This window comes from Odontesthes bonariensis, chromosome 17 (genome assembly GCF_027942865.1).
Source record: "Odontesthes bonariensis isolate fOdoBon6 chromosome 17, fOdoBon6.hap1, whole genome shotgun sequence".
NCBI lineage: Eukaryota > Metazoa > Chordata > Actinopteri > Atheriniformes > Atherinopsidae > Odontesthes > Odontesthes bonariensis.
Genome location: NC_134522.1, coordinates 21050205 through 21068318, shown reverse-complemented (window position 1 = coordinate 21068318; position 18114 = coordinate 21050205). Strand labels below are relative to the sequence as shown.

General features: G+C 42.4%; 1 protein-coding gene across 13 annotated transcripts in view; it reads right to left on the bottom strand.

Annotated features, from left to right (window-relative positions):
• The window catches only part of tnika (TRAF2 and NCK interacting kinase a), a 63875-nt gene extending 47354 nt beyond the window's left edge, over positions 1–16521 (bottom strand). For all 13 annotated transcript variants that reach the window (XM_075448849.1, XM_075448851.1, XM_075448852.1 and 10 more), the window contains exons 1-2: positions 16104–16521; positions 5050–5115 (exon numbers count right to left, since the gene is read on the bottom strand). In XM_075448849.1, coding sequence (XP_075304964.1) covers positions 5050–5115; positions 16104–16160 — 123 coding nt within the window. In that variant the 5' untranslated portion in view covers positions 16161–16521. The remainder of the gene's footprint in view (positions 1–5049; positions 5116–16103) is intronic.
• Between the last annotated feature and the right edge of the window lie 1593 nt (positions 16522–18114).

Here is an 18114-nt window from a genome sequence, read left to right as displayed (position 1 = left end):
CATCGTTCCTCTATGTGGTAAAGAGGTGGCTGTGGCTGGCATGCAGAGAGAAAAATCTCCCGTGGTACTTTGCGGCGTGACTTCCAGCAGATAAGGAAGATAACGAAGAAATACTTTGAAGTTTTATTCAGTTCTTAAGAGGGGAGAGGAGGGGGCAGGGGGAGGAGAAGAGGGCAAGCAGATAGAGAAACAAAGAGAAAGATACAGGTGTGATTGGATAAGAAGATGAGGTATTTCTCTGAGCCCTAATCCTGTTCTACATCCCATCTGTTTACATCCGCAGGCTCACATGGTGACAAGATCATCGTGACGTCAGTCCATGAGGTCGTAACTACTGACGCCCATTTCGTGTTACATGGCGTAAGGTCTTCCTTATTTTGAAGAAAATGAAAAACGATAAGACTGTGTAATGATGTCATGTTCATGAGAATAAAACTCACATTCACCCCCGTCTACATGGAATAAACACACTGCACACCCACAGATGTCAAAGTAATAAATGAAAACCACACAGTCACTCTTTGTAGAGGGTAACTGTCACAGTGGGTGAGCATACAGTACAAAAGCCCATATGGCCCAGGTCACCAACTGTCCTGTATGTGCGTGTGTGTGTGTGCGCACGCACGTGAGTGTGCCTTCCAGACTGACTGGTGAATATTTAAAGAGTGTATGGAGCACTTTGCTTGAGGAGGAGCCCAGTGAGTGTGTTCCGTCATGAGGGAGGCTGCTTGCCTCCTCTCCACTCCACCATTTCCTCTGCTTCTTTGGAGCATGGAGACCGCAAAGTCATGAAGGAAGTGTGTCAAATGTGAAAACAACACACACACACATCGTGGGCACACAAACACAGGAAATGGTTTATTGTTGCCAAAGTTTAGGAGCTGAGTAGACACTTGATGAGGTGATGGCCTGAATGTGTCATCTTTTACAGGTTAGTACATGCGTGTGTGTGTGTATGTGAGAGAGAATGTGTTTCAGTGTCAAGTTTTTGTTCTTGTGACTGAGACATGATTAGCAGTTCTCTAAACTCGTCCTTGCATCTATCGAAAAAAAAGAAATTCTTCTCCCAATGAGAATGACAAAGAGCTGTGATTAATCAGTTAGCCAATCAGTAAGCCTGTCAATCAGTGTTTCACCGCATGTCTGGACAGAGATGATATTTGTTCCTTCCTGCACCAATGCGCCTTGTCAATCAAGGACAGCTTACTCCCTTTGGAGAACCATCAAAAATGAACAGGCATCAAAAAAAAAAGAAAAAGAAAGACACGGGACACATTACAAAAGCAAAAATAAGATCAATTAAATTAAAGGAAATACAGTGAGTGAGCAACAAAAAGGAAGATCATCACAGCTAGAACAGAAAGAGAGACAGCTGAAGAAGGAAACACAGAGTGGGAGATGTATGGAAGGAGAGAAGTGAAGAGAGAATGTGTTTAATTATTCAGCATTACCCATGTTCTCTATTTATGGCCCTTTTAAGGCAGCCAGTAGAGGCTATATATATATATATATATATATATACTATATATATCATAGTGTAGACTGCACCATTAAATACAACTCACAGGGAAGGTTTCAACCCAAAAAACCAAGGGAAACGAGAAGAAGACTGTGATTACATATTAATAAAAGAAATCTACAAAAGCAAAGAATGAAAAATGAGATGGACAAAGAGAAAGAGGAGAAAAGACAACAAGGCATTAAAGACTGAAGCAAAAATGATCTCTTCATTAAAGCTTCTCAGCTATCACTGCTCTTGCTTATATCTTGCTGACAGGGAAATTGTGATGAGATTTTTGGTGTACGTAGGAGAGAAAAGACAGGTAAAGAGAGGGAAAAGAGCACTTAGGAGCAGATTTGTATCATTTAACTAGATGGGGGAGAGAAATTGTTGATCAACCTGTTATCTTGCTCCGAGGCACATAGAAAGAGCAGCATCCCCATACATTACTAGCCTTCTATTTCTAATAACATAAAACACTGACGCACAGAGCAAAGAAAGCATGCATGAATGAACCTGCATATCTCTAGTTTCATCAAGCACACACTCAATTAAAAGTACTGCAACAGAATCCACAGACTGGTATTTAATTCAGGGTTTTACCTTTTAAAAGTACATTTAAAACATCAAAAACTCATCAAGAAATATCAAAAGAATAGGCAAAAAACAATACCTAAGGTGTTATATCAAAAAACGTTTATGTACTATTCAGCTGAGATTAACAACTGAGATACTTTCAGGATGGACCAGATTTGACTGTAATATCACTTTGTACCACTTGATGGGACATAAGTGACCATAGTGTCTATCCAGGAGCCAACAAAGGAGAAGAAGAGGATGCGTTAGCTGGCACCAGCACTAGCAAACGGGTAGCATATAGATGAGTAGAAGTTCGTAAGAAGCACAGCAATTCCAACAATGCTGGAAGGTCCTGGGACGTAAACATTACATTCGTCACCAGTCCCTGCTCCCAATAAACCACATTCAGCAGATACAAACGATTAATGTTGATTTATTTTACTGGAGACAGCTTCTGGGCAGGAAAGGAATGAAATCTGATGCAGGACTTGCAACTTTTTTTCTGGGCTGGTAAGTAAAAAGCTTGTATTGTTAGAGTTGAGGATGCAACTTAGATGATTGTTATCAGTTGATTCTGCAATGCCGGATTGTTGTGTGCAAGCAGAAGATGGAGGGCTGAGCATCTGTTTGGGGGTATTTGAATTACCAAGGAAGAATAGTGGTGGGTTGACAAGGGCATCTTTTTTGCTTCTTGTGCCAAGATGAAACTCATAGGTGAAATGGGCTACTGTGTTGATATGTTTAGTACCATAATTGTGCAAAAAAAAAAACAAGCTAATCATATATATCATCACATATAAAACTGAGAAAAAAAAATAAAAACTTGTGAATTAACAAGGAATCTCGAAAAGGCACGAAAACTTACACATTCATGAAGCTCAAATGTAGCTTAAATGTGTACAAAGATGCTTTTGTATTTCAGAGTAAATAAAAATACTAAATTAGCAGTTTGGGGCAATTGTATCTCATAAAAAAAAAAAGATGCTTTATTAATTTGCACCAAAGTCATGATAAAATTCAGAATGGAGCAAAACACAGCTCACGTAGGTCTTGAACAGGCTGCAGCAAACGGGAAGGGAAATATCAAGGCATTGACTGCTCATCTTGCAGTCCACGATCACAAAAAACATCAGGGTAAAACTTGCCTCTGGCCACTAAGACACTTGAATTTATTTTTGGAAAGAAAAGGAGAAGTAAAATCATGTTTTCTGCCTGTCTGACTCCAATCTTCACATCAAAACCAAAAGAGAAAAAAAACAACTCTCTGTAACCTCTGTTTGCTCCGCAGCGCTCTGCCAAGGATCCACAGATTCAGGCATGGGAAGACCACAAGAGCTATGCACTGAATTACATTCTGGCATGTTATTTTTTTATATATAAAAAGGTGTAAAAATCATTGCGAGAGAGCCAGAGCAATTCCAGTTTGCCAATACCCAGCAGGCTGAGGGTCAATTTATCATCTCAGTGAGTCAGAGATTCACCTGCTCACAAGACGCTGATCCTCTTCGAGCGAGTCGCCTGGACGAGGGATCTTAACCGCATGAGAAATTTTAAATAGATGGCATTTTTGCTTGAGTGTTTCTGCTCCTTATCTGTATGTAGGAGTCCAGACTTTTCTAGTTTATAAACGTCTTTTTTCTACATCACTGATAGGGGCCTATCACTTTAGCCTGTTTTCTGCTTTTTCCACCACTTCGATTTTTAAATGTGTTTTTCTGTTATGGATTCAAAGGCATTCTTTTTGTTACATCTTCTAACCGCTTGTTTGAAAACCAAGAAGAAGGAACTAAATTCTCATCTAACTCCGATGAGCATGTACCACCCAGTCACAAACTGGTGTAGATTAGCCGTATGGGTCCCAGACCTAACAGCCGAGCGCTGTTGTTACAGCCATTCTGTGGCTTCGGTAGCGTAAAAGGACTGGCTGAACGTCAGCAGGTAAATGAGCCATGACTTTCACCAAGACAGCACAGAGCAGAGTCAGCAATAAGTGGCTACACATAACTCCCCATCTCTCTTTTTTCTCCCCGTGTTTTATTCCCCTTTCTGTGCTTTACAAGCAAGCATGCATGCATGAGGATGTCAGATTATTTCTAGAAGCGTGAAGACACATGCCTGGCCTGTGTATGACCTTTGATTTGGTCCAATCAACTGTAAGAACACCCCCTCTACATCACCACCTGACCTTGACTCTGTGGTCAATTGAACCTATTCTCTCACAAACAAAACGCTCACCACTCACAGGGGCTTACGTGTGTCAGTGCCAGACACATATACTTCAACAAACACATGTTTATTGCAGGAAGAGATGATGAAACAGGCTGGTGCCAACTCAAAAGTGACAGGGAAGAGGAAGCTAAGACAGTGACATGGACAAAGAGATACTGCTTGAACAACTGCGGGAAACAGCTGAGTCCAACTGACAGCGGAATTGCTCAAACCACAATGATGTCACAAGGAGAGTCCAACTTAGTTCAGGCTTCTCATGCACCCCAAGTATTTCCCCTGAACCTGTTCAGCCCCAGCAATCTTTCTGGGGTTCCCGCTCGAAAATGGCAACTAATAGAGTATTTCTCTTCAATTACAAACTCTGTGCAAACCATCTTGGTATCAAAACAAGGTGAACACCTGTGAGATTTCATCAGAGTCGGATCAAACCAGATGTTCCCCCTCCTGCCCCCGGTACCAGGGGCTCTGGGGTTGAAGAGGTTTAAATACCTAATCTGCCAGGGTTAATGTAGACAACCATTGAAAATTTAGAAAAAGAAATGCCCCAGATTTTGTTATTCTCCTTGACTTGTGCTCTGATCTACAGTGTTAGTTCCTGTCCTCCTGTACTCGGTTTCCGTTCTTTTCTTTATTCCATTGGAAAATAAATAAATTACTTAATTCATTCATTTATTAAAGCTGGTAAGATGGAGAAGCGTGCCATTTCAATGGCATAATGAATATCAAAGTTTATGTCTTACCTTGTACACCTGCCCATAGGTGCCATTTCCCACCAGCTCAACAAGCTCAAAGATGCCTGCAGGATCCTGCAAATGCAAGAGAAAACATAATAGAATGATTAGGATTCAGACCTTCAGACAGTCTAATTCTTTGCTTCAAGAGTTGCAATTCTTTGATTTGTCAAGAGTTTGTGGTCAAAAAAATTGAGAAAATGAATTGCATTCAGATGAAGCTAGTTAGCAGGCCAAGAGAGAAACCTATCACATGATACCTGCTAAACATTAGTATCTAACATATTGGATAGTAGCTATTCTACAGCTAGTATTATAACAGTGGATACTTGTGTTCAAAACAGTGTTGGAAGCATATGAGGCATCGAAAAGAGCAGGTAAATCACCCAAAAAATACTGAATAAAATTCCGGGAAAAATTCCGTCACACCAAAGATGACAGCTGTATGACTCATGTCCCTCCCCTGCCCTGCCTTTCCCCCCAAAATAAAACCACTCATCTGCTTTTCAACAGCCAAAGTGGAAAAAATATCCGGCCAAACACATTTTTATGAGAGGTTTTTCTCCCAATGAGCATTCAAGCAGCAGTTATAGTTTTCTTCCAATTCATTTGCATAGAGACCTGGTCTGGCTCACCCAAAATAACTGCCTTACTGAGATGGCTGCCCATTGGGTTTTGGTTTAACTCAGCTGCATGTCTCTCACTACTTACTAACCTCTCCAAGTGTTCATGAAGTGCTCTGAAATGCAGTGCTGGATTCTTTTAGGCTTGTGTCCAGACTAGCTAATAATTCAAGCCCACTGTCGCTAGGTTGCCAACACAGAAGTGGAAGCACCTCAAACGGAGCAAGAAAAAAAAGAAAACCCTCTGACCCCCGCAAAACTCACACACCTCCCCCTCCCTCTCTGCTGCATGTTGCTACGGCATTCCAACAATAGCTGGCATTCACCCTCTGCTCTCTCCTCTTCTTCTTCAATAACCTCTCTCCTCCACCAGCTTCTGTTTTCAGCCAAAGTCCATCTATGTCTCTCTCGCTCCCCTTTTTATCTACACAACTCTCCTTCGTTCCTGACAGAGTCCAGGACAAGTTCCTCTTGCCAACACTCCTCTCATTCCAGCAGTGAATGACTTTCGGAGTCCCAGAGACACTCAGGAGCTTTTACCAGCTTCTGCTCTGTCTCCTCTCTTTCACCATTGACAAGTTTAGGCTAAATGTTCCATTATTCATGTTATGTCCTGAACTAAAGAAGGCAGACGTTGAATGCGCATGTGAGGGTTGGCTAAGAACATACTAACATTCCAAGTAACGTCCTTTTGGGTGTGAATCGGGTATGAAGAGCATGTTTAACAAATAAGCAATATGGTAAAATGATCTAAGAATGTTTTGAGCCTTTCAAAAAAAATATTCAGCAATGAATACAGCCATTCTTTCTTTTCAGTAACTTCAATTGACCTCTTCTCCATGTAGCCTGTCAGTCTCTTGATCTATTCATGATTATTCATCTCTGAGGCATAGTCACAGCCTACCAAATGCAGGTCAAGGAGATTATCTTCACCACATCTAAATCTCATATTTAAGAAGGTCCCACGAGTTCTTGAAAGGATTTAATTCAATTAAGTTAAAGCGGCAGTCGGCAACTTTTTTTTAGTCATATTAGCTTGAACTGTCATGGGATTCTGGAAGTAGAATATTAAATAGGCTGTTTAGGAAAAATAACGAAATCTGTAGCTCCCTCTGAAGCCTGTAATCATGCTTACAAAAACCGAGCGCTCCCGGCTGTTTTTAACCAATCAAGTTAGGCTGGAGGAATCCTACCTGTCAATCACAGCTTGTGCACACGTTGCTGAGCGTGAGTCTGCCCCAGCTTGTGTGCGCTCACACTGGTGTGAACTCACGTGCACAACCTCGTCCACAGAGGGGGAGGGGTTTGGGGGGCGATTCGGAGCTTGTTAGAGGTTGGGGGAGGGACCTGAAAGTTGTGTCAGTTCGAATTTTCCGACTTTAGACTCGTAATTTTGAAAACTTGCCGACTGCAGCTTTAAGGGAAGTTGTGGGCCACTTGAAATCCTGTGACGCAGTTTTTTGCTCCACTTCTTGAAGTGAGCATCTCCCAGATATTATCCATAGCTTTCAGAGTTAATTATCAATATGTCTTTGACCTGAAAAGATCCAGCTTGCTCGTGCGTAATGGCAGCAACCTCTACCAATACCCATCCTCCACCTTACTGGTGCTAGACTTGAAGCGGTTTCCAACATCCATGAGCGATTCCATCCATAAGACCACTTGTCATATCTGCTCTACCATTACAACTCATTCCATCTGTCCATAAAACCTTTTTAAAATCCGTCTTTAGTCTGGTGGATGTTTTTCTAGCCTTCTTTTCCTTGGCAATTTGTCTGTGCACTTGGCCCATTGTTCTGGACACTCCATTTCCACCATATTCAGGAACTTCCCTCTACCTGGAAGATAATGGGTTCGTCATTGCTTTGTGACTTCTGCAGTTTATGTGTTTTTGCAACCATGGCTACCATCCACAACAAAACAGATGGCCATCCAATTGTCACGCCTCAATAGTTTCTGTATTACAAGAGTGCTGAATACATCTTAAAGGTATTTTACAACTCTGTATTTTTTCAGGTGTTAGTTAAAATACCTTTTTTGGCCCATTTTACCTGAGCTAATGAATAAGTCTAATAATTAGACACTCCATTAGGCATTCAACGTTATTTGGTCCACAATTTGAAAATGTGCCAGAAAATATTGATGAGGTTAAAAGACTCCCTTGTCAAATAGTTGTGAGTGCAGTGAATCAAAGGGATGAGCCGCAGAAGTTGTTCAACAGGAAACAGAGCGAGAGGCTAATTTTACTGCTGATTCATCCAAATAAACTACTGTGTAGATCTACACAGGGACAAATGCATACACTATAACACAATAAACCCACTTTTAAGAACAATGCCCACTTTAAAGCGGCAGTCTGCAACTCTTTTTCAAGCATAATGCCTGGAACTGTCCGGGGATTCTGAAAGTAGTACATTAAATACCCCAATACAAAAAAAATGAGTTCTCTAGGTCCCCTATATGTCCTGCTAGGTCCCTCCAAAGCCAGCAGGTTTGTTTACAAAATTGCAGACCGGACCGGTAAAAGGTAACCAATCAGGTTACGAGCTGGGCTCTGCTGCCTGTCAATCATCATTTGTGCACGCGCGATACAAGGTAGGCTCGTCCCCACGCTTATTTATCTAGACTATTGAACTTCATTACGGGCTAGTCTACTTACTGTGTCTTCCATGATCGCAAATGACAGGTGAGTTGATGAATGAGGAGTTGTGTACGTGCATCTGGCGTGCACGTAGACGTGCACGAGTTCTTATGTGTTTTGATGGGGCGGGACAGGAAGTTGAATAACTTTTTATTTTTCGGTTAAAAAATAAACATTTCTTGCATTTTGCGACTACGGAGGTCCCCGTTTTCAACTTCAAACGTTCTCTTAAAATGCCAAAAATTAGGACTTTACGTATGACAACAACAAATCCTGCAGACTGCAGCTTTAAGAGAATTTAAAATAATCTTTTTTTTAGTTTCTTTTCTGAAGAGTCACACATGCACTCTAATTCAATCTTCTCTCAAACTTTGCCACATCCCCTGTCTCTCATACTCGCAGCCTGTGTTGTTTTTTACTCGTCGCTTCTTCTTTCTCACACTCTGCACTTAACATTCATGCCATGGCTGTGGGTTTTCAGCTGAACTTGCAGCTAACTTTGCTGGCATGAATACCTCTGTATTCTGACACAGTACTCAGAGAAAAAGGAAAATAACACTGGAATATGGTCAAATTTAAAGACACATGCTTTAAAAGTGTATTTGGATGCTTGAGTAAAACACAACTGTACATATATACAGTATGTTTACAATGTTTTCATCGATTAGAACTTTCCATTATCCCTGTCCCAAGATTCTCTAACCCTATCACCACCTTCCTCTGTTTAGCTCAACATGTTTGTTTCTGTTGATCTCAGCAGACCTGTCAACCTGTCAGCTGTTTCTGGAGACAGGGCCTTGTGCTTTTCCTTGCTCTCCCCTTCCTCTCCTTGTCCACTCGCACTTTCCCCTCACGCACAAATCCTCGCAAAGTCACGTCGACAAACTCATTCTAGCACTCTCTGTCTCAAGAACATCCTCCCACTGTCTCGGGCTCTCACAATCTCAAAAACCACACTCACATGCAGACTCGCACACTGTGCCAAAATTACACGCCTACACAAGGGTTACTGTTCAAATGTTCTAACAAGTAGGAGTGGGCACAAAACGAGGGCCGTGCGTCTAGCAAAACGCGTGTGCAAAATATCAAAATAAAGAATTAAAAGGAACAGGGACTGCTAGCAGAAAGCAGCGTTCTGCAAAGCTGTGAGACTGCTTGCCATGCTACCAGGGCTTCAGCTGAAGCAGGTAGATTTTATTTCTCCCTTCACTTCCTTTGTTGCTCTCCATGCGAGTGTGTGAATTGCTGTGTGTGCGTGTGTGTGTTGGTGTGGATTTGGCAACTGTGCGAAATAACTCTCAGAGCTGCATACAAAGTTCTGACAGCAACTCCCAAGACACATCAAAGGATGCTCTCTTATTCCCCCGTTTATATACACAACAGAAACACTCGGTCAAAAAAAAAGGACTAAATAACATAGAAATCGAGCACACATGCAAACGATGTAAACGTATATGCGTATAGAGACCCCAAGCACCAGAGGACACATGATGAAGGCATTCTGGAGCCTCCTGAATGCACGTCACACAGAATGAGTGCTTTGGTGAGAGAAAAGGAGCACTTTTCCTGCTCCAGTTCATACATGTCCTTAGGCTCGCTGATAAAAATATAGCGCAGTATCATTCATATTTTATAGGCCACTTACAGAATGAGCTCTCAGCATGTGCCAGCCTTTGTCAGTGTATTTACACCAGTGTGTGTGTGTGTGTGCGTGTGCACATCTGTGGTTTAAAGTTCCGTATGACTGCAGCAATTTCGCTCTCTTCCCCCTTTTTTTCATTTGTTTTTTCTTGCGGTGCTTCTGCAAGTGTCACATGACTGTCACGTGACCTCTCTGGTGCCTGATGAATCACGTCAAGCGTGTCTGCATGAAGCTGTTGAATAACAGTAGGACATTGAATTCACTGTTACTTGTAATACTTGCTGAGAGAGGGAAAACGATGGTAACCAAACCAAGAAATCATGTAAGAATACAGACATGTGATTCCTTCAAAAATGTCAACTTTTGAGAGGTTTGCTTTAAACCAGAACTTTCTTCATTTTCTAGAATACATGAATTGCAGTTTCCAAAGCATAACCCTGCTTGGTCACAGATGCCTAATCTTTACTATATACTTCACAACATACAACCAGATGTGAGTTGTTTTTTTTTGACGAACTACATGTATATCCAAAGACAAATTATTATGTTTTGGTTCTAAAAATTTCCCAAAACTTTTTTTTTTTCCCGAACACTTCTGGATTTTGCTCACAAGTTGGAGTTGATTTCAATTTTGGCACATGAGCACTGAGATGAATACAGCATTGGATCGACTCTTTTCTACCACACAAGGAACATTGGTCCATGGGCAGCATTTGGTCATTAATAAAGGATGTTTAGAGTGCAGGGCTGCCGATCTTGTGAAAGCCACTTTATAACATGTGTGAGGATTTTCACTGTCTGTAGTCATTCTTCCATTCTGCAACCTAACCTTAATCCCTGTCCACCGCATTCCTAACTTTAACTCTTGTATAGGGAAAGAGCTAATCCAATTACCAACCTTAACGCTAAAAGCGAAAAGAGATGGCTCGCATTAAAATCTCAGTTAACGTGTGTGTTTGTGTGTGTGTTCACAGCTAATGTAATCATGATCTAGCTGATCAGACAAAAAACTACATTCAAAAGGTGATCATTGATAATTGACTGCAACACAGATGTTTTTCAAAAAGTCCTCTTCTGATCAACATATAGCTAGTGGTTATCTGTGGATAGGTACTGCACGCAATAGTTTAAGCTTAGAGTGAGAGAAATTAAATGAGATATCCATTAAAAGCATATTTAGAGCTGAACCTGGTCTACAATACCATGCTGCCTTAGGATGTCCATCTCTATATCTCATTGTGCAGACCGAGCAGTCCCCTGCTTCCGAGCAGTAAACACCGTAACAGGCGTAGCTGTCGGCAGCACGCAGTGATACGAAGGGAGAGAAAATAGCGGCAAGTGATTGTGAGGTCTCACTTTTTCTTGGAGAACGATTTTTTAAACCCCAGCCAACTAGCCGGACTACTTTCGTCAACACCAAAACGAGGCCGGACCTCGGCTCACAGTATGCAGTAGGGGGTAAGTCAATGTTCATAAAAAATATTGCTAGTATGGGATGTCATACAGCTTCATGTCAAAAGAGGCGAACTATCCCTTTAAGAACGCATAGTGACATCTTAACTATACATGGAAGCTAGTGCCAAAGCTCTTGTAGGAGCAGCAGGTTTTATTGGATGCTTTAATATCAGGGATGTGCCATCTTTTCAGTCAAGAGTTTTGTTTGACATTTGTCTTTCAAGAGTTCTTCTATATCAGTTTAACAGTATCAACAGCCCCCAGAAACACAAGGACACACTTTTTCATCAAAAAAAAATTAAAAAAAACATAAAATGTGAGTAAAAAGGCATAGGGATTTAAATGTCGACAGACAGAAAGATGATGACCTCCTTCGGTGCCCCTTGTTCCACAAAAACAACTCTGACTGAGGCACGGACTCACAAGACCTCTAAAGGTGTGATGTGGTGTCAAATAATGAAATGTCTGCAGATTGAAGTCTTGAAGTCTTGTAAGTTGAGGTTACAAGAGGTGGGGCCTTCATGAATTACTGTTTTCACATAAATCGCACAGCTACTCCATCGGGCTGAACTTGAAGGCCAAGTCAACCCCCTTGAACTCTTTGTCATCTTAACCAAAACATTCCTGTTTAATCGTCTTATCATCCTACTTTCCACAAGGTTGCAAAGCCAGCTGCCTTGCAGGTGTAGATCCGATGATATACTGAACAGTACCTTCCAAGAACTAAATTATAAACAAAGATAGACGCTTGCTAACAAATATAGTGATTACACAGCTGGAAATCTGTAAATAAAGATAAAAAGGAGGGTGAACATTGGATTTACATTTCCCCAGATGGTTACAAACCTCTGCTGCTCTGCATTGTTGACAGGATCGGGTTTATGTTCTGCGTAAAACTTATTCTGCCTTCCTCAAGTTGCCATAACAAGTTGATTTTGTATATTTTTGGAGGGCTCTGGCACTGAAGCCCTTGATCAACTGTCTTTATAAAGAAATTGGCCTCTATACACGACTCAAAACTAACCACTAATAATCATTCCATTAAAATTCACCAGGTTCATGCAAGTCTGCGGTGTATCAACAGAATATGGTTTGGTGCATTCGACAAATACCAGGTGAGAGCAGTTAGTGACTATAGAAAGTGAATTTCAGAGAAATGAGAAAGATTGAATTAAATACCCTTAGAGGATGATGGGAGTCATGCTGGGGCCGGGTTTGCCTCTTACAAAACCACTTACACTTAACGACATGGCTCACCACTGCTTGCTTTTACAAGGAGATGCTGCGGCGACCTAATTCCCAGTACATCCCATACAGACATGTACAGTACATTAACAGCAGTCAAGTCTTAATCACAGATTTACAGGCTGCTGAAGGCGACGCATGCTTCGGGGTTTGCTCTGCAATGCTAAACAACCCATGCGCTCCTGGCCTATCGCTATCCGTCTCTGCCAACTTGTCATCTCACACCTCTCCCTTCGCCCAACCATCCGACTCCTCATCATTCATCTTTTCTTCTCAATTCCTGACTGCCACTCTCCCCTTCTGTCATTTCAATCCATCTTTCTCACCTTCCTGCATTGAATCATATGATTTAGGCACAAAGGAGGGATTCAGCTCCTGCTAACGACTTGTTTACTTGCACATGATCATGATTCTCTTGAGCGCTTCTGATCAAGTGTAAGTGTGTACTTTTCGAAAGGTGAGGATAAGATTTAGTCACATACTTAAATGTCTTTAAAGCATGTTGAACACAAAGAAAATCATAGCTTTTTTGTTTCTTATTCATTATTTTTGGCATCATCATTGTTTATGCCGGGCACTCCCAAGAATGTGTTTGTGTCTGTGGCTCACATTGGATGTATTTTTTTCGGAAATATCAACTGCATCAATTCCCGTGACAGAAGTTTCCCAAACATGCTCAACAATACACATGCTTCACACATTTTCGTACTTGGAAAACAGAATCAAAGACTTAATGCATCTCCATCAGTGACTTGGGGGGGGAAATAGGTCAACTAGAAGCAAGCAGGCAAGAGTGGAAGAGAGGGTGGGAGGGAGAGGGGCATTTCTCAGTGACAAACTGCCATACAGTATATGGACTATTCATGAATAAGCTCTGTGTAAGCCTTGGGCACCACTGTGGCCCCGTTACTATGGCGTTCATGGTGAGGGGCCGAGGAATGTGGCCTTACTGGGCAACAAGGATAGAAAGGGTGGGAGGGAAAAGCTCTGGATAGAGAGTCTGTGCCTTGGACTACTTTAGTCACTGGTCACATCTCCACCTTTAGCCCAAACTCAGGCTCTGCCGTTTTCTTCTCTTTCTGCTCTCACTATCCCTCACTGGAACTGGAACTCTCTCTGAGCGACATTCATATTTACATCTCCTGGTTTTCTATCTCCCTCTACATCTCTTTCATCTCAGACCTCACACCTGAGACACTGCACAGCACTGACTCTACTGCCAGTATGTGTGTGTGCGTGTGTGTATGGCCGTGGCTGTACTTCGTGCTGGTTTACCATCTGTTGAGCTCATCAGCTGACTGGATGAGCCAGAGCTTCTGACGCCTTCTGACCTACGTGTGCTCGCATCCCTTTACATAAAAAACACTGTCTGTATTCAAAAAACCGCAGCGTTTCGACCTTGGGTCTTTTGGCTGTCATTCTGAGTCACAGCACGGTGGGTAACAGCGGCCTGCCCCCTGCGAAGCCCGGCCTTTTCCCACTCGAGTGACACGGGCTGCATCTTCACAGGTGCTGCTGACGTTTGATGTGCGACAGCAGAAAATGTCGCAGAGAAACGACAGACAAGGCCCTCGGAGAAAAAAAAAAAAAAGCCACAGGGTAAGACGGAGAGAAAAATTGCACCAATAGCAAAGAGGAAAAACCACTTCTCTTTGCATTGTAATTCCCACCGAGTTAGTCGGCCTCTTTGTGTCTTTATATGTGTTTGACTGAGTGGTGATCAGTGTACCTAAAGTCAAGCTTTGGCCTTAGGTCAAGCCCAATCACAGACACACACGAAAGCACAATGCTTCATCATCACCTCCAATGACAGTATTATAACCCCCCCGCACACACACACACACACACACACACACACACACACACACACACACACATACACACACACACTTCCCACCCCCACCCCCCCATTCACCACGTCAGAGACAGCTGACCTACTTCCTGTCTAGCCAGTCTAGTGGTTGACTCTTCTTGGACTGTGTGTCTGTGTCTATTTGTGTATCTATCTATTTATCTGCTGGAAATAGACATGACAGGGCTTGTTGAGACAAGATGAGGAATTAATCTTGGATTTCTCAAAAAAAACTTCCCTGGAAATCTGCTCTTGTTTTAGATCAGCACCCGCATGAAAAAAACAAACCCACGCAGCTGTGTTTAAATGGAAGAGAACGATATACCTGTCGATGTCACCCGTTTCGTTCTCACAGCTGTAAACTGACCTCATCTAAAGCTCAAAAGAAACAAAGATTACTCTTTGTGCAGCCAGGGCAGAGAGGTGGGCACAGAGACATGATGGTAGGAGGCAGAGTGGCTGGCAGATAGACAGGGAGGTGCACTCAGTCAGTCAGACAGACAGGACAGACAAGACGCTGGAAAACCAGACGACAAAAGTGACAGAAAGGGGAAGACGAGCATGCAGGTAGATGGACGAGCAGCAGTGGCCAAAACAGAGAAACAGACAAGCAAGTATGATGAGAAAGAAGCAGTTGCAGACTGAAGACAGTGAAGAGTGAGGTCATAAAAATGGGCACACAGGGACAATCGGGCAGATGAGGAACCTGGTAGATACAGGCAGGCACACAACAACTGCATTGTGAGGGTGAGAGATAGCAGAGGAAATATGTTTTTTTCCTAAATCAGCAAACAGGTCGTAAGCTGAAGCCCTTTTCCCATGTGCAGCATCCTTCACTTGTATGCAGCTGACTGTACGCTTGGCAGACACCCAGACATTAGAAACACACACACACAGATGCTCAGAATGGCTCGAATAAAAACCAAATGAAGTGAAAACATGACCATCCATGCATGAACACAAGAGCAAGAAGCTGTTTGTGGGTATGACTGTGTGTGTGTTGTTCTTTGCAGCACAGAGCAGATGAGACAAAAGAGCTGGCTGCTGCAGCATGCAAGGCTCCATCTCACATTGAGAGTAGGTTAGTGACCACAGGTAGGTTGGTAATATGTCTGTCACAGGCACAGAAACTGAGCAGAGTGAGCATCAAAAAAAAAAAGAGGGAACAAAAGAAAAAAAAATAGTTTGCGTTTCGTGTGTGGCTGTAGAGAATCAGCAGTGAGAGGTAGAAATAGGTTAAATTCCACTCTGAAGCAAGGCTGATGAGCCCATAATAGGCTGGCCCAGAGAACATACACAAACCCCCTATCCAGGTCAGCAAAAACCCCAACTGAAACCTCAGTTTCAGCATCACCCACACCATTTTAACATTTCTGTTACTGACAGGAAAGAAGACAAGTGCTTAAAAGCGCGAACCAACTGTTGTGTTAGTTTATGTCTATCTTTATAATTTGAGCTAAACACATATCCGCCTTTTGCAGCCCTCTCTGCTCTCCTGCCGGTTGTTATTCAGGGAGCAGAGTCAGGTGCAGAACAAGGAGGCACGCGCACACACAGCAGTTTCTTCTATGCTTTTCATAGAAATCATTGCGCAAATCATCTCACCCTCAGAGCCGACAGGTCGATTTCGTCCAGGCTCCTCGCCGGAGAGTCACTCGCCATGATGGAGGACACAAAAAGCCGCTCTCAGCAGCCAGATATCCTGAAACGGCCTCTGCTGTCACGACCGACAGTGTGTTCTCCTCCGAGGCTCGCTCTCTACTGTCCCCCACCTCTCTCTCTCTCCCGCACAGTGTATAATACCAGAGAATAATACCAGTCCCCTTTCTGGTCGGCAGTGGGACGTCCTTCGGGCCGGGAGCGTACAGCTAGAGCGCAAACGCGTAGAGGATGGAGAGCGAGAGCCCCGTGCACATGAGCACTTTCACGTCCATGTCTGCGGGATGTAGACTCTACAGAGAAAGGTGAAGCGCATCAGAGGGAGCACTGCTTCGGTTGGTCTTGCTGCTCTGACAGCCTGTCCGTGAATATGCAGGCGGAGGGAGATGGGAGCGGAGTGCACTACCGCCTCAGCAAACCCCGCCTGTTACCGGGCGGGGTTTGCTGAGGCTCTAAGGACTGAAACTTTTCTTACCATTAAAGCTTCTGCACACAAAAAAACCTAATATTAATTGAAGGACAGATGTTTTTTTTTTTTTTGTCATTTTAACCACAGCTTTTAGATGACACTGATTTGCTTAATTTACCTACCATGAATATTGACGGATGGAAACAATCTTTGCCTAAATTGCCTCGACTGTTTTTGGTTTTGGTTTGTTTTCTGTGAAATAAAAACAAGAACAACATAGGAATGTATCTAACACAACCAAACCATGCTTCAGTTTATAGGGAAGAACAAAATAACAAGAATGCCGAATCTGAGGCAAACACTTTTGGCTGAAGCACATTCCCATTGTCTCAAATACATTGACTTGTGTCCTGTACTTCACTTCCACTTTATTTCATTCCAGCTTTACGCTTTACTTCTACAATAAGGCACCATGTATCTGACGGCTCTACTTTGTAACATCTCAGGTTCAGATTTACACTATAATGGATTGACCATACAATGTTTACATAAGTTTATCTGCTCAGCTGAAATGCAGCTTGTTCAATGATCTAGATATAATAGGTATAAAGGGGAAATACACACAAGGACACACATGTATGCACACAAACAGAGACTGCAGAGACACAATTCACCACAAGATGATTCGTTCATTTTTTGCAAATGCGTTTTTTTTCTGTCAGATATACAACTTCATTTTGCATGATTTTTTTAATACTGTTGTTACTGTTGCTCTGAAAAGAAAATGTTCGATGTTGGAAGATATCTTGGCCTTGAAATTCTGTTTTGTGGAAATTTGCCTTGGCATATTTCAACGGAAAGTTTCATGCTCACATCTTCTTGAATGTGCCTTCTAGACATGCCATGTTAATAAGAGGGAACTCTCTTTTTCACATTTTTAAAAGTTTCCTGGGAATACATTGGCAATTATTTCACAGGAGCAATTATCAATCCCCGAATGGTTATAGGGTATTTTCTAAATAAGCCATCGAGTGGAAAACATTTAAGACGGTTGCCAATCTTCCAAGCATATCACCCCAAGGTCAGGATTCTAAGGAAATAGATTAAAAAGACAAGAGCTGCACCTCAGACTTTACATGACTCAGTGGAAACTGAACAAGTTTCACCAGTTTGGAAGGGTTTCTAAGCTACTTCGCCATAAAAGACTGCAGCAGCACCGTTCAGGTTTTCTAAAATGCATCTGAACATACCAAAGACTTCTAGAACAACGTCCTTCAGACAGATAAGACCACAGTGAAGAAGCTTTTGCAGCCACAGGACAGGAAAACAAACCCATATCATTACTTTATACCAAAGTATGCCAAAGCTGGATTTGAGGCCATTTCTGACGGCTAAAGTGTGGCCTAAACTGGGTAATGCAACTTGTAACAACTCATTTTGAGATCAGGTTAAGACTCTCCTTTTTTGTTTTTTTTACAATGTTCTGATGTGTAAAGCATAGAATAGGTATAGGTTGTCCTTTTTTTCCTACGATTCAATGGCTTGAAG